This window comes from Rhinolophus ferrumequinum, chromosome 9 (assembly GCF_004115265.2).
Source record: "Rhinolophus ferrumequinum isolate MPI-CBG mRhiFer1 chromosome 9, mRhiFer1_v1.p, whole genome shotgun sequence".
Classification (NCBI taxonomy): domain Eukaryota; kingdom Metazoa; phylum Chordata; class Mammalia; order Chiroptera; family Rhinolophidae; genus Rhinolophus; species Rhinolophus ferrumequinum.
The window spans coordinates 57851364-57865927 of record NC_046292.1 but is presented as its reverse complement, the minus strand read 5'-3'; the positions used below and the strand labels follow the sequence as shown (position 1 = coordinate 57865927).

The 14564-nt window shown below is 32.1% G+C and overlaps 1 protein-coding gene across 10 annotated transcripts in view; it reads right to left on the bottom strand.

The window, feature by feature from the left end:
- The window catches only part of NEXN (nexilin F-actin binding protein), a 43727-nt gene that overhangs the window by 8641 nt on the left and 20522 nt on the right, over positions 1 to 14564 (bottom strand). For 5 of the 10 annotated variants that reach the window (XM_033113169.1, XM_033113168.1, XM_033113173.1 and 2 more), the window contains exons 2-8: positions 13315 to 13393; positions 11702 to 11893; positions 11426 to 11504; positions 11192 to 11340; positions 5270 to 5467; positions 4996 to 5172; positions 2567 to 2755 (exon numbers count right to left, since the gene is read on the bottom strand). In XM_033113169.1, the coding sequence (XP_032969060.1) occupies positions 2567 to 2755; positions 4996 to 5172; positions 5270 to 5467; positions 11192 to 11340; positions 11426 to 11504; positions 11702 to 11893; positions 13315 to 13393 (1063 nt within the window). The remainder of the gene's footprint in view (positions 1 to 2566; positions 2756 to 4995; positions 5173 to 5269; positions 5468 to 11191; positions 11341 to 11425; positions 11505 to 11701; positions 11894 to 13314; positions 13394 to 14564) is intronic. The other 5 variants (XM_033113170.1, XM_033113177.1, XM_033113176.1 and 2 more) reach the window with 1 other exon arrangement.

The window sequence follows — 14564 nt, the reverse complement described above, 5'->3', positions numbered from 1 at the left end:
GCACTGAAAAGTAACTGGTCCCAAGTTACACAAATAATTAAATGACAAAGGTGGGATTCAAAACTTTAAAATCTTTGCAATTATAAATAATGATTTGGACTACTTTTTTGTAATTTCATGAATTCTATGTCTAAGTGCCTTTTAGATGTGATCTGGGGCAAGTTATCTAGCGTAAGTCTGAGTTTACTTACCTGCCACAACTTTCATAGGGTTGTCATGAGAAATAAAATTTGGAAACGCTAAGCAGTGTGCCTGACACCATGGTAAGCTCCCAAATGGCAGTTTTATTATTACATTATCATTCCCTGTATATAGGCAATCTGAAAATTTCAATGAGAAACTTTGCTTTTAAATCATTGACTTGGAATACATTTTACCATGAAAAGCAATTACCTACGTTTCTTTTCCTATCTTCTGAAAATATATACATAAATCTCTAGCTTGAATTATGACCCTGTGTCTGAAATAGACATAGCAGAATGAGAGAGGCAAAGTGTAATTATTTGTTCCAAGATTTATATATGGCAGGCTTTATCACAGAATCAGTTAAACTCAGAAACGATGCTTACATGGTCTTGCAATCCAAAGATTGCCAAATTTTTTTTATTAACATATGAATTGACTGAGTTATAACATGAAGTTATGATACTTGGCCCTGGATAAAAAAATATATATATATTTATTTATTTATATATTTATTTATAAATATATAAATTTATACATATATATATGTATAAATTTATATAATATATATATAAATAAATAAAGGGAAAACTTTCTTCTTTCCTGATACAGAAATGTCCCCAGAAAAGTAGGCTTGGTTTAATACAGTTTTCCATCTCTGTATTTTTTCCACTTGTGAATCATGGTAAAAGACAGTTTGGGCCTAAAACTATGCCCCCCCCCCAAGATTAGATCTCCTAATCTTCACCGCTACTTCTCATTTACCACTTCTGAACCAGCTTATTCTCCAAAAATTAAGTGCTTTCACAATGTTTGTAGGGTTTCTGTGTAGAAACTGTTTGTGAAGCAAGGATTATCTCAGAGAGCACATAAGATAGTTTTACTATCACTCCACAAACATTTATAGGAAGTTATGCTAGAATGCATTGTTTGTTCTACATGCATGATGAATGATCTCAGCCTCACCAAGTGAGAAAGACAGAAACAAGCAACAACAATACAGCATTACTGTTATGCTGGGGAAGTACTAAATGCTATAAGAATACATAAAAGGAACACCTCTCCGGAACTTGTGTTGCCAGGAAAGGCTTCCCGTGAAATGAAATATTAGGAGATAGCGGAGCACAGGGAAAGGACAGAGGGATAAGCTTCATAACAGCATTTACGAAGATCCAGAGATAAAAGCAAAGCATTTTGAAGAACTGGAAAGAAATTTAGTACTTCTGGAACAAAGATGGCAGATTAACAAAGAATCAAGAAATGAAACTGGAGAAATATACTAGGGCAAGATTATAAAGAAATTTTTAAGTTTTTGCTTAAAGGAAGTGGAAAAATTTTAAGCAAATAATCAAATTTACTTAAAAAAAGAAAAGAAAGATCACTCCTGGCTTAGTAGGGAAGAATAGATTATAGGCAAGAAAGCAGGTAAATTATAGAGTTGGCCTGAGACAAGGGATGTTAATCAACTTGGATTATAGTGAAGGAAGTGGGAAATGCGGAAAACAGATTTGTAGAGTGATTAAGGAGGTAGAATAAATGAAACTTAGTGGATGACTGAATGTGAGGCATGAATGAGAAGGTCTAAGTGTTTAAGGCTCCCAAGTTTCTGATTTGAGTATCTGGTTGGGTAATGAAGCCAAACAAACACTTGGATATAGATACGTGTTTGAAGCTCACCCAGACATAGGAAGCAAAGAAGGTCGTGATATCACTGAAGATAATTAAAATGTTTCAAGAAGGAGATGGCAGTGTTCACATCAACTTGCTAGAAAATAAAGTTTGTCATAACTATACATTTTACAAGCATTAAAATGGTATAAGAAGTATAACTTTGTGGGAGTTAAGTTTGGTGGCAATATTCAGAAGTGATGGGTAAGCACTTTGGAGTTAAATGATTGTGAATAAATGGCTTTGATCATTTAATATTTACTGGAAAGGATAGAAATTGAAAAGAGAGAAAGAAGAAAAGGAGAAAATGTGGGACAGGAGACTAGAATGGAGAGGAGGGAAGGAAAGGTGGGGGTAGGAAACTCCGTGTTTAGATAACTTAGTTCTGGAAAAAATGCATTCCCAGAGAAGGAAGATAACATTCAACCTGCTATGCCAGGCATAGCAATTGAATCAGAATCTTCTCAACACTACATTGAAGCAGACGCCTTTAGCTGTCTGGTGTTATGCCATAGGAGACTTTAAAACTTACTTGCCTAAAAAAAAAATTAAAAAAAAAAAATGTAATGACCAGAAAAAAAAACAAAACTTACTTGCCATCCCTACTCTTGGCACAGATTTCAGAAATAATAAGGTATACCCCAAAGTTGAATGATTTCTCTTAACATACTCTGCAAAGCCGACTCCTAATGTCATTCTCGTTACGTTGTCTTACCATGCTTCTCCTTGCCTCAGCAAATGCCTTCTTTTCTTCCTCTATTCTCCTTCTGGCTTCCTCTTCTGCTTTCCGTTTTTCCTCTTCTCTCCTTTGTCTTTCTATTTCTTCAAAACTGAGTTTGAGTTTACCAGGGCGGTACTCTTTAAAAATTTTTTCTGTGTCTTGGTTTTCCTCTTCTTCATTTACCTAACCAAGAGACAACTCATTACTAAGAATTGAGATTCATCATAGACAGGAATGAATTATCAATTAAAAGGCAAAGAATCAGCCAGCTCACACAGGAATATTTCTAAAACAACTTTAGATTTAGCATGATGAAAGTCCCCTTCCTTTATAATGTCTTAAATGATAAAATACTCAAATTTGGAGAAATTCCAAATAATTACGTACTCAAGTGAAATACAACTTCACGAGCAAGTCAAATTTTTGAATAGATCAGATGGAACATTAGAAAAATTTAAGGGGTCATTTAAGAATTATTAAACATTAACTCCCAGAACAAACGTGTGTGTGTGTGTGTGTGTGTGTGTGTGTGTGTGTACTTAAACTGAGGTTTAATATACCTACCTACAGAGAGTCTCTTTGGTAGTAAAATAAAGTTCTCATTTTGTAATTCTCATGAATTTATTACTATGAATTATGTATTTTTCTTTATACTAATCAGATCAAAGATTATTATTTGGAACTATTTTATATAAAATTCAAATTTTATGATTTTATAATTAAAATTCTAATGTAAAATTAAATTAATTAACTATTCATTAAACTTTATGATTTGATTAATTGATGATATTTCTATTTCAGTTCACTAAATTGACCAGCAGTTATACCTAACTGTAAATATTATGCAACTATAATTATCCAAAAGTAATAACATTTTCAAACAAATGTCTAGAAATTAAAATTTTGGAGATATTAGAACATCATTAATGAAGTTGATCAAGAAATTCTGAAAGCTTTAAAAAATTATAGATGTTCCATTTTAAAATTCTTATGATGAAATCTGATCAATGCTTTCTTATTACAATTTTACTTTTCATTCATAAATCTATTAATATAATGATATTTTTTAAAGCACTTACTAAATGCCAGACACTACTTTAATTGCTTTCTATATTAACTCATTTAACAATTCAAGAAGTAAGCACAGTTATTTTCACCAATTTCCAAATGAGGAGACTAAGACGTCGAGGGGTTAAATAACTTGTCCATGGTTACACATTTAAGCAATAGATATCTGAATCCAGACAGTCTGGCTCCAAAATCCATGCTCTTAACCCCTACACTACATATGTAAGTGTACACACCAAGTCTGACATTAAGTTCATGAGCTTGTTGCAACGATGTTGCTAAGCTTCTTTTGATATCAGAGGGATTATTCATTATGAATTTGTACCAACTGGACAAACAGCTAACCAAGTTTACTATTTGGAAGTGCTGAAAAGGCTGCGTGAAAAAGTTAGACGACCTGAACTTTTCACCAACAACTCATGGCCCTTGCATCATGACAATGCACCAGCTCACACGGCACTGTCTGTAAGGGAGTTTTTAGCCAGTAAACAAATAACTGTATTGGAACACCCTCCCTACTCACCTGATCTGGCCCCCAGTGACTTCTTTCTTTACCCAAAGATAAAGGAAACATTGAAAGGAAGACATGTTGATGACATTCAGGACATCAAGGGTAATACGACAACAGCTCTGATGGCCATTCCAGAAGAAGAGTCCCAAAATTGCTTTGAAGGGTGGACTAGGCGCTGGCATCGGTACTTAGCTTTCAAAAGGGAGTACTTTGAAGGTAGTGATATTCAGCAATGAGGTATGTAGCACTTTTTCTAGGCTGAGTTCGCGAACTTAATTGTCCTAACTCGTATCTACACACGTACCTTATATGGCAAACTGCATATCCCATAGTAAACTTACTCTGGTATGTTCAAACATTTGAAAAACTGGACTAAAACTAAGTGTACACTCATGAACAGACTTGAAAGTGTGCCGCACCCTGCCATTAAACACATTGCAGGCTGAAATAACAGGTGAAGAGAAACCAAATTCATTGAGTAATTATTTTGCATAATTACAGCAATTTATAAAAACTTAAAGCATGTTAGATAAAATGTCTCAAAATGGAATCTAGACAATACAGATGCATATTATATATGGAATATGTATACAGTTTCTGAATCAGACCCTTTTATATAGAAAATGTCCTTGAATTTATAGGACTGAACCTTATTTAATACCAGCTACCTTCCCTAATATTAAATGTTTTATATATAACATTTATAAATTACAATATAATTATATAATATATAATTTATACTTTATATAATAATATATAAATGTTACGTATATCACATAATGATACATACATATTTATATAATACACATATATATAAATGTGTTATATATATATGTTTGTTTACCATTTGCCGCCTTGCTTCTTCAAAAGCACGCTTCTCTTCTTCTAAACGTTGTCTTGCTTCTTCTTCAGCTTGCTTCCTTCGGTTTTCTTGTCTTTGTCTTTCTAATTCTTCAAAAGTTAGTTTTAGTTTCCCAGGAGAAATTGACTCTCTTTTTGCCTCGCTATCCAGTTCATCATCCTAAGAAAACATTATGAAAACCCATCTTTTAATATAAAGGGAAGTGCTATAACCAACTTAACTGCTTTGATTTGTTCCTTAAAAAATAAAAAATTACCATGACCAGTGAAAGACACTTGGCTTCTTTGAGAGATCGTTGTTGTTCTTCATATCTTATTCTTTTATCTTCTTCATACTTGACACTTTCTTTGTCTTCTCGATCTTTTTCTAGATCCTCAAAATTCTTTTTTATTTTTCCAGATGTTTTGTGTGGTTTGACAGGTACCACTGTTATAAGTAGTGAATCATCTCCTTCCTAAGTTATAAAATAGATAATTAGCATATTTCTTCCTAATTAAAATTTAGGTTTCGTGGGACTTTATCTCCATCATTGGTGAATTTCATTACATTGCCATCAATGTTATGAAGAACAAAAATTTATATATTTTTACAAGTTCCTATCAAAGAGCTCTTTCTCTGAATTTATGGTACAGCATGAGCTAATCTTATGGAAATCCATTGCTCACCAGGTTCAAGGATCATCTTCTTCCCTAGAAAATGGTGTTAATACAGCTGTTCGGGTAAAATTGCATGACATGATCAGAATTTAGCTATCCGCGCACTAATCCCACAAAAGGTAATGTGCATGTGAGTGTTCTCTAAATCAATTTGATGGTGGATGACAGATTCAGTTTAAACACATAAGAAAAGTTTCTCCATATGATTTTTCTCTCCATGCAAGTTTTAAAATACTTAGCAAAACTAATATTTAGTGAGAAAAAAACAGTATTTCCAGTGAGTCACAAAATATTTATATTATAGACAAAACTCTTTGGCATTTCATCCTATTAAAATATTCTTAAATTTATTGTTTTTAAAATTTATTTTAATTAGTTCTATTACACAACGTATTATTGTTGCCTCTGTACCATTTTCAGAAATAAAGTGAAGAGTTGTAATATGTAACACATTCCCCTAAAACAAAATTGCTTCCAATTTATGTGGCTGTAGTATTAGGCACACCATCAAATTGATTGAGTTTTAACTTTCTCTGTTAGATAAAAATCGGTATCTAAAATTTTTCTGCTTGTTGAACGTTCCTTCATGGTAACAGATACTGCACTTTGTTAGTTTAACCAAAACAAACTAGCAGGAACTCTGAGGAAAGAAGACAAATGATGAAAAGAAAACTGCCTTTTTTAAATGTTAGCTTTCAACAATCTCAACTATTGGTAACAGTTCAAGAAATACATAGTCTTGGCAGAGTATCTCAAACTGAGACTATGTCTCTAATCTAACCATGGAAGCAAAAACATACTTGAAAAACACTAAATTAGAAAATGCAGAAATATGATCTTGCTTTGCAAAATATTTTTGTCCTTTATGTTGTTTCTATAGTTATGATAAAAAGAATAAAAACTCTTAATTTTTAATTAAAAGATTATTTGTGAATCAGATAATTTTAGGTGAATGTTTCATTAAAGTAAACGTCCATTTACCTCTGATGCTGATTCAGTTCCCGTATTGTTTATGTCCTCAATCTATTGAATGAGAATTTCATATCATTACATTACATTGGATTTCTGCTTTTTGCTTTTAAACATACAACGGAAAAGTAATTTAGTTGTGACTTATGGTAAATTTTCTAATTTATAATTTTTAAAATATTTTTTTGTCCCAAATTTGCCATTTACATCCTTTTAAGTGGAGATTAAACCTGACATTACTTTTTGCATTTTGATATACATTTCAATATCTAGGGAGCAATATATTAAGAAAAAAGTAAAATAAAGCCTACCTTTATAATTCTGGAATTTGGATAATGGACCAAAATCTATGACCTAGCTGTGAGCTTACAGGCATCAATTATTAATTAAATTATCCATTTAAACTGAGATACAGAAACATTTCCCCATTCTCTGTCTCTGCCCCAGTAAAAGGAAAACCTATCATTAGCAATCAAATAACCATCATGACTATATTCTACAACATAAGTATATGGAAAAAATATAACTGACAATAATAAAATGCAGTGAAAGGTGTTGGCTTTCACATGGCTCGTTCAGGAGGAGAAAAAAAATTCTGGAAGTCGTACTTGTTTTTATTTTGACCAGCTCAAGGTAAATAAGGGCCTGATTCAAAAGGAGAGAGCTCAATTTGGCCATTAGTCATAAGAAATATCATTATGTTAGCTTGAGGGGCAAGCTAATGTACATAACTGAGAAAGGAAAGAAGATAGGTGATTTAAATAATGCAATGTTTGAGATCTCAGGAAAAGGAATCATAAGTAATAATGGGGAAATGGGAAAAGATAGAAAAGTAAAAATTCAGATTGTTTATTGTTTTAGTTTGATTTTTAACACCACTGAAAAAACCTGAAAGTAGTTCATTCCTCACGCAATCTAAGGGAATTCTGTTGTATTTCGTTCATACTACAACTGGCCTGGCTAAGTCCCTGTGCTCTCATCATCCCACTTTTCTATATTCTCTGTCAAGGAAGAAATAATGTATTTTATTAAGATACCAAATTTCTTGAAAAGTAAATTATACTGAAATCATTAAAATAAAATCATTAAAAATAAATCTATTTTATAGTTTAATAGTTTTGTACAAAATAATTGGCTTTGTTACAGAATTATTTATCACACTGATTTGCTGTGTAAACGGTGAAGGTTTTGTTGAATGCTGTATTGTACTAAGAAAAATTTTAATGTATCTATAAAAAAATTACAAAATTATTTCCCTTCAAAAGAATGTTAAAAATTCCTCCATAAGTCACAGTAATCTCTTGATAAAAAGTTCTAGGAGGTAGGGTTAGAAGCCAGACATTGAGAGTATGGGGAGGAGAACTTCTGAATTTTTGAACCCCAAATTTCTTTTTCTGCTGCTACAGCCATCTCAGATTTTTATTAGCTTATGGTAAGATAATAAGCTATATTTGGAGGCTTTGAGGGGTTTTTCTTTATTTGGTTCTTTTTTTTTTCCCTTCCTTCCTTCCAAGCCATTACCAAAACAACAAAAGATGGATCCCCCCGCCCCTGCTGGGTTTTAACAAACAAGGAAAAGGATGAATTTACTTATGTGATCTTGGTGTTAGTGTATTCACAGAGAACTGAGATACTCAGTTTAGTTATTAATTACAGTGTTGGCTTTCAGAACTACCACTGAAGAGCTGCTTCCCAACTATTTCTTTTGATTTATGGAAAGAAAACTCCTTTTGCTCCTTCCGAAACCAACTTCCTTTCTTTTCAACACTTTGTCTCTCACCAATAACTTCCCTTAGTTACAAGGTTAATAGATCTTAACCTTACCCATCAGGGTATCCTCAAAGATAACCAGATTATGCCAAATTAAGATTCTCCCCTCAATTGTATTGGTCTTTGATTCTAACATCAATACTATATGAAGTATACCCATTTTTAATCCATCATAAGATCTTAGAATCTTATCTTGGAGGAACTTATCTTGGAGGTCACTCAGCCACCCTCCTGACTCAGGAATCTGTTCTATAACATTCTTGAATATGGACTTGTTCAAGTGGATTTTTCAAACAAACATTAAGACTCTTCTTGACGATCTATGTCATACTTTATTTCTTATATTCAAAGATAGATTAAATTTTATTAGATTTGAGCAGAAAACGTACTTAATTAGGTTTTAAAAGACTTTCTATTTTTGCAAGATGAAATTACTATTAATAGTTCATTTTGTTCTACCTATATAGTCTTAAATAATTTAATAGGCCCAAAATTTTATTAATAAGAATTCTACAGCATCCTGCCATGTAGTATCTAGGGTTACTAAAGTGGTTCTTTTTCATGATTATATTTTGTTTCCATCTCTCTCTGAGTATTCTATGTCTTCATCATATTAAAACTCAGCTCTTCAACACACACGTAGTTCTCCTTTGAGAAACCGCTACCTACATATTCAGTTCTTGGGGTTGTAATGGGTCTTAAAAAGTCTGGTGAATAATCAGTGCTTTTTGAAAAAGGACAGAAGACAAAGAAGCAGACTAAGCCCATGTGTACACGCACTATTTGCTGCCAAACACCATGTATTTTAATTATATATTTTATTATAATTTTATTATCCCATTTTATGATTTATATCAGAGTAGAATTATATATAGTTATAATTTTATCTGTATAATATATAATTTATAAATCTCATTTATTGTAATTGTATTCCCTTGTGAAATTTCATTGCAAAAGGTATACTAATCTTTGATGACTGGAGGTGGCAGTGGTAAAGTAGATACCATCCTTTCATCAGGTAAAGAGGTACAAAGTCATGAAATACAGGAAATATAGCAATTATTTTCTATAATTCATCTGGTATATGCCATTATTTGCCACCATAAAAGTGGCTGTTTGTGCCATAGAAGTGGTTATTTGCAAAATCTGGGTAAATAAATTTCTTTGACATGCAAGGATGGCATATGCTTTGCCTTCTTTGTCACTTTTCTGTTTCGAAAGGTAGTGGAAGCTGAAAGGAGCATAGCAAATAGATTTAAGGCACTTAAAGAATAGGATAAAAAAAGCCAAGTACAATCTCACAATTAAAATGATGTTTAAAGAGACAATATGCTGTGAAAACTATGTTAGGATATTTGTTAAAACGCTGAAGAGCAAAGGAGGGGAAACTAAAATGGTTTCATGACAATTTTATCTATATGTATTATTATTTAGATGAAACATTAAGTAAGTATAGCCCACTTACCGTGTTTCCCCGAAAATAAGACCTAGCCGGACCATCAGCTCTAATGCATCTTTTGGAGCAAAAATTAATATAAGACCCGGTCTTATATTATGTTAGGTAAGACCCGGTCTTACATTATATTATGTTAGGTAAGACCCGGTCTTATATTATAGTAAAATAAGACTGGGTCTTATATTAATTTTTGCTCCAAAAGACGCATTAGAGCTGATGGTCTGGCTAGGATTTATTTTCAGGGAAACACAGTACTTTGTACCAAGCACTGTTCTAAGTGCTTTGCATTTATTAACGCATGTAATCTTATTTATAACTCTAGGAGATAACAACTACTGTTATCTCATAGAGCTCAAAACTTTATCATCTCATGATTTTCCAAGGTAGATCAGGTTGAAGTACATAAACAATAAAACTGTCTTCTGTCATCTTTTCGATTCTCTGACTAGATAATTTATAATGTAAAACAAATATCAATATATTAAATAAATTTTTTGAACTGATTAGCTCTTTATTTAAAATACGACTATTAGAACTTCAAGTTTATGTCATTATAATCACTAATCATTTTGAGAGATTATCTTTTTCTGGAAATTATATCAGATTCTTGAGCATTTTGAACTTACCAGCCTCTTAATTCTCATGCTCTGAACTAAAATATATGGGATTTGAAGTTCATTAACAGACTATATAAAATCACAATAATAATACTTTAATTCTAATTTGTCCTCTGTGGCTATGGACATCAGTTATACAAAGGAAATGGCTGTCTCACATTTGCTCTCTCTGCCATTTCCATCCCCAACTTAAAAAAACAAAAACAACAACCAAAAAAAACAAGTAAAGCTAGCTAATAATACCATTATTAAATAAAGTGTGATTTAATTGGTTTCAAATACTTGAGTAGGAAGATATGCTAAATATGCCTTAGTGTTTGATAATAACCAACAAGTGTTTATTGATTTCTATTAAAAGACCAGCATTGAGTTAGGTGCTTGTGGGTGTGTGAAATTGCCTTACTTCTTCATAAAATCTTCTAACATGTCAAGAAAAATAAAGAATGTGGACAGTGTAAGAAATATGGACAGAATGATAAGATGGTATATAACAAAAGTTATCTCAGTATTCAACCTTAAAATAGGCACAATCTACCCTATTCTTCTAGACATTTGATATTAAATATTTGTGCTTAAGATCTTTTCAAGTGAGCTGCTACTTAATAGGTTCATGTTACATTAAAATATTTTAATATTTAATAACAATGATTTCGTTTTACTCTATATAATTAGTTTCTGAAGCAAATACCAACTTAACATTTAGAGTGTACCTGCTCGGCCCTTTTTGCTAATTCACGTTGTATCTTCCTCTTTTCTAACATATCCTGCTCAATTCTGCGTTTTCGTTCCTCCTCTGTTCTCTTCCTTTGTTCCTCTTGTCTTTGTTTCTCCATTTCAGCAAATTTACCTTTAACAGTTCCTAAGAATATATGAAACATGCTTGACATTTTTCTATGTTTCCAGTTTTGCAATTTCATTTACAATTTACCCTTCAAATCTCTTACCTGTTAGCTTTGGAACATAAGCCTTTTCTACTTTAGAAGATACCTCTTCCTCATCATCAGAAGCAAGCATTTCTTTAATCTAGATGGTTAAATAAATGAATATGAGCATGTCACAAATTTAGACTAACATTATATGTAGAGTTTGAAGTTAGCTTATAAATACAGAAAATTATTTTAATTATAGTTAATATGAAATGTGGTTAATGTGACTTATGCAATGTACATTTAAAAGATGAAAACAAATATTTGCACAAGAATGAAATAAAATGAAATAACCTCCTGCTTTCTCCTGTTCCATTCTCTCTCTCTAATATATTGTTCTTTTCTTCTTTGCTTTTCGTCTCTAGATCTCCTTTGATTTCTTTCTTCCCTGGCTCTCTGCATGGCTTCAAACTTATCCTTTACATCACCTTTGCCAAGTTTTGGCACATAGGATTTTGGGACAGGTTTAGACGAAGAAAGCAGAATCTTCGTTAGAAGAAAATAAAGAGAAGAAAGTTAAGAAAAAAAAAAAGATAGGAAGAAATTAGGTAAAGATAGATCAGAATAAGCAATATAAGAACTAGTTATTGAAACAAAAAATAGAAATGAGTTTGAAACCTTTATCTGAACCATTGGAATCTGATTAGATAGTTTCTGAAGTTTAAAAACAAAAAGAGGAAATTACAGAAAATATGAGAGTAAAAATTTTATAAATATATAGAAGTCACATTTTGTAAGTGCATTCCACTGACACTGAAGGCTAGTAAAATATAAAAATTGAATACTGTATTCTAATTTAAAACAACCGGTATTTTATCATGCTACTCTCACTTGCTTGAAAGATATCAAGGCTAATTTCAATAAATTAAATGAAGTTGAAAGTAAAGCTGAAGTTCAGGTTTTCAAGTTTAAAGCCTACTTCACATATTAACATTCTTGCTTGTTTCCATATCTAAGATGAGCAAACTGAAGGCCAGTCCTTTATTTCTCGTTTGTGGCTGAGGTGTGCCGGGGTCTTTGTGATAAATATTGTTCCTGTTGCACTGCCCATCTAGAACTTCTTTAAGCCAACATTAAAAATGTATAAGAAGGCTGTATCATTCCAAATAGGGTGAGCTCTAAGAGAGAAATTCCCAAATGGCAAAAGAACTTCCCAAAGGAGGACTCTGATAAAAGACTGGAGAGAAGATTCTCCTCCACTCTAAAACCAGGAAAGCAAATTATTTTCAAAGTTTTTGAAAATTAAGCTGATCTCTAAAAGAAGTTCCAGTAAATAAAATGTGTCTCGGAACACCAAATCCTTTCTCCTAATGTTAATGGCAAATTTCTTGATTAATCTGTGGCATAGACAGCCTCTATTTTATTATGTACTTATGGTGTCATTGGCCATTTAAGATTTTTTAAAATTTATAATTTTAGGGTGTCAGCATAGCTTGGAGTGAGATTTTCTACTAGTACAACTCTCAGTAACTGCAGCCAAGAACCAGAAAATGGCTAAGAAGTTTTTTTGTAGCTGCTGAAAGAAGTGCTAAGAAGGATCCTCACCTGAGAGTGAATTACAGTTTTCTTCTAAGAATATACATCAAATCTGTTTTTTTAATACTGAAAAAATAACTTCTAAAGTTATCAAGATATTAAAATTCTACTCAGATGCTAGCCAGCACATCCACTTCACTATCATTCACAAATTTAATAACCGTGTTTCCCTTCATAGGAATCCAAGTCAAAATACTGGGCCCAAGACCAGCCTATGACTTTTACCTCTTCTGAGGTTTTACATCTTGATACTACGGTATTAGGAACTTCCGTATATAACCTTTCCACCAAACAATTGCCCTTTTAGCAGTTATACAGTCAACCTTATGTTTACCCCAATTTTTTTTTTTTTTTTAACTTTTGAGACTTACCTCAGCCTTTTGGGAAATATCATTCATGTTCCTTCTATGTGGTCTTGGGGTGATTATGAAGTCTTGTATATTTTCGCACCTGAAAAAATATATTAGTGTTGAATAAAATTTTAATAACTTAATTTTTAAAATATGCTATGCATTTTTGTAAACAAATAGCATGTTAATTGCTTCTTAAGAAATACTGACATAATCCAGGCAAGTAATAAATTGTGCTAACCCTCATCTCCTTTTCCCAAGATTTAGGGTCCAGAAGGAACAAGGTGCATGGTGTTAAACGATTCTTGTAAGTTTATGGCCCAAAATAGCTTGGTGAATATATCAAGTGCACTTGAAAAGAATTCGTATTCCGCAGTTATTGAGTGTAGTATTCTATAAATATTAACCAGCTCTAGGTGGTTGATAGTATTATTTAGATTTCTCTTTACTATTTTTGTTTTGCCTAGTTCTATCAGTCTTCAATTATGTGGAATTGTCTATTTCTTCTTTTAATTCTGTCATTTGTGTTTCATGTAATTTCAAACTCGTTTAAGTACATATACATTATGATTGTAATATCGTCTCTTTGAATTGACCCTTTCATCAGTATGAAATTTCCCTCTTCTTATCTCATTGTCTTGAACTTATCTGATATTAAAATAGCCACACCAACTTTCTTAAGTTTAGTTTGCATGGTATATACTTTTCTAGCCATTTATTTTCAACTACATCTTCTCATGTGTAGTACATCCCTTGGACACAGCATATAATTGGACCTTGCCTTAAAAAAAATCAATTCTGATAATATCTTTTAATTGCAATGTTTGGCCTATTAACATTAAATGTAATTATGCATATGAATGGACTTAAGTCTACCATTTTAATATTTGTCTCCTATTTGCCCCCCTTGTTTTTGTTCCTCTGTTACTTTTTTCCTGCCTACTTCTGGAGTAATTGAATACATTTTAGAGTTTTATTTTATCTATGGCTTAAAAAAATATATACATATATATTTTAAAAAACAGCTTTACTAAGGTACAGTTGACACAGAATAAACTATACTTTTTTAAAGTGAACAGTTTTATAAGTTCTGACTTATGCATATACCCATGACTCCATCACCACCAAGAGAATAACTATATATATTACCCCCCAAAATTTTCTGAGGCCCCTTGTCTCCCTCCTCTTCTTGCGTCTCCCAACCCCATCCCCAGGCAGATATGCTGTCACTGTAGATCTGTTTAAATTTTCTATAAAAGGAATCATAGTAT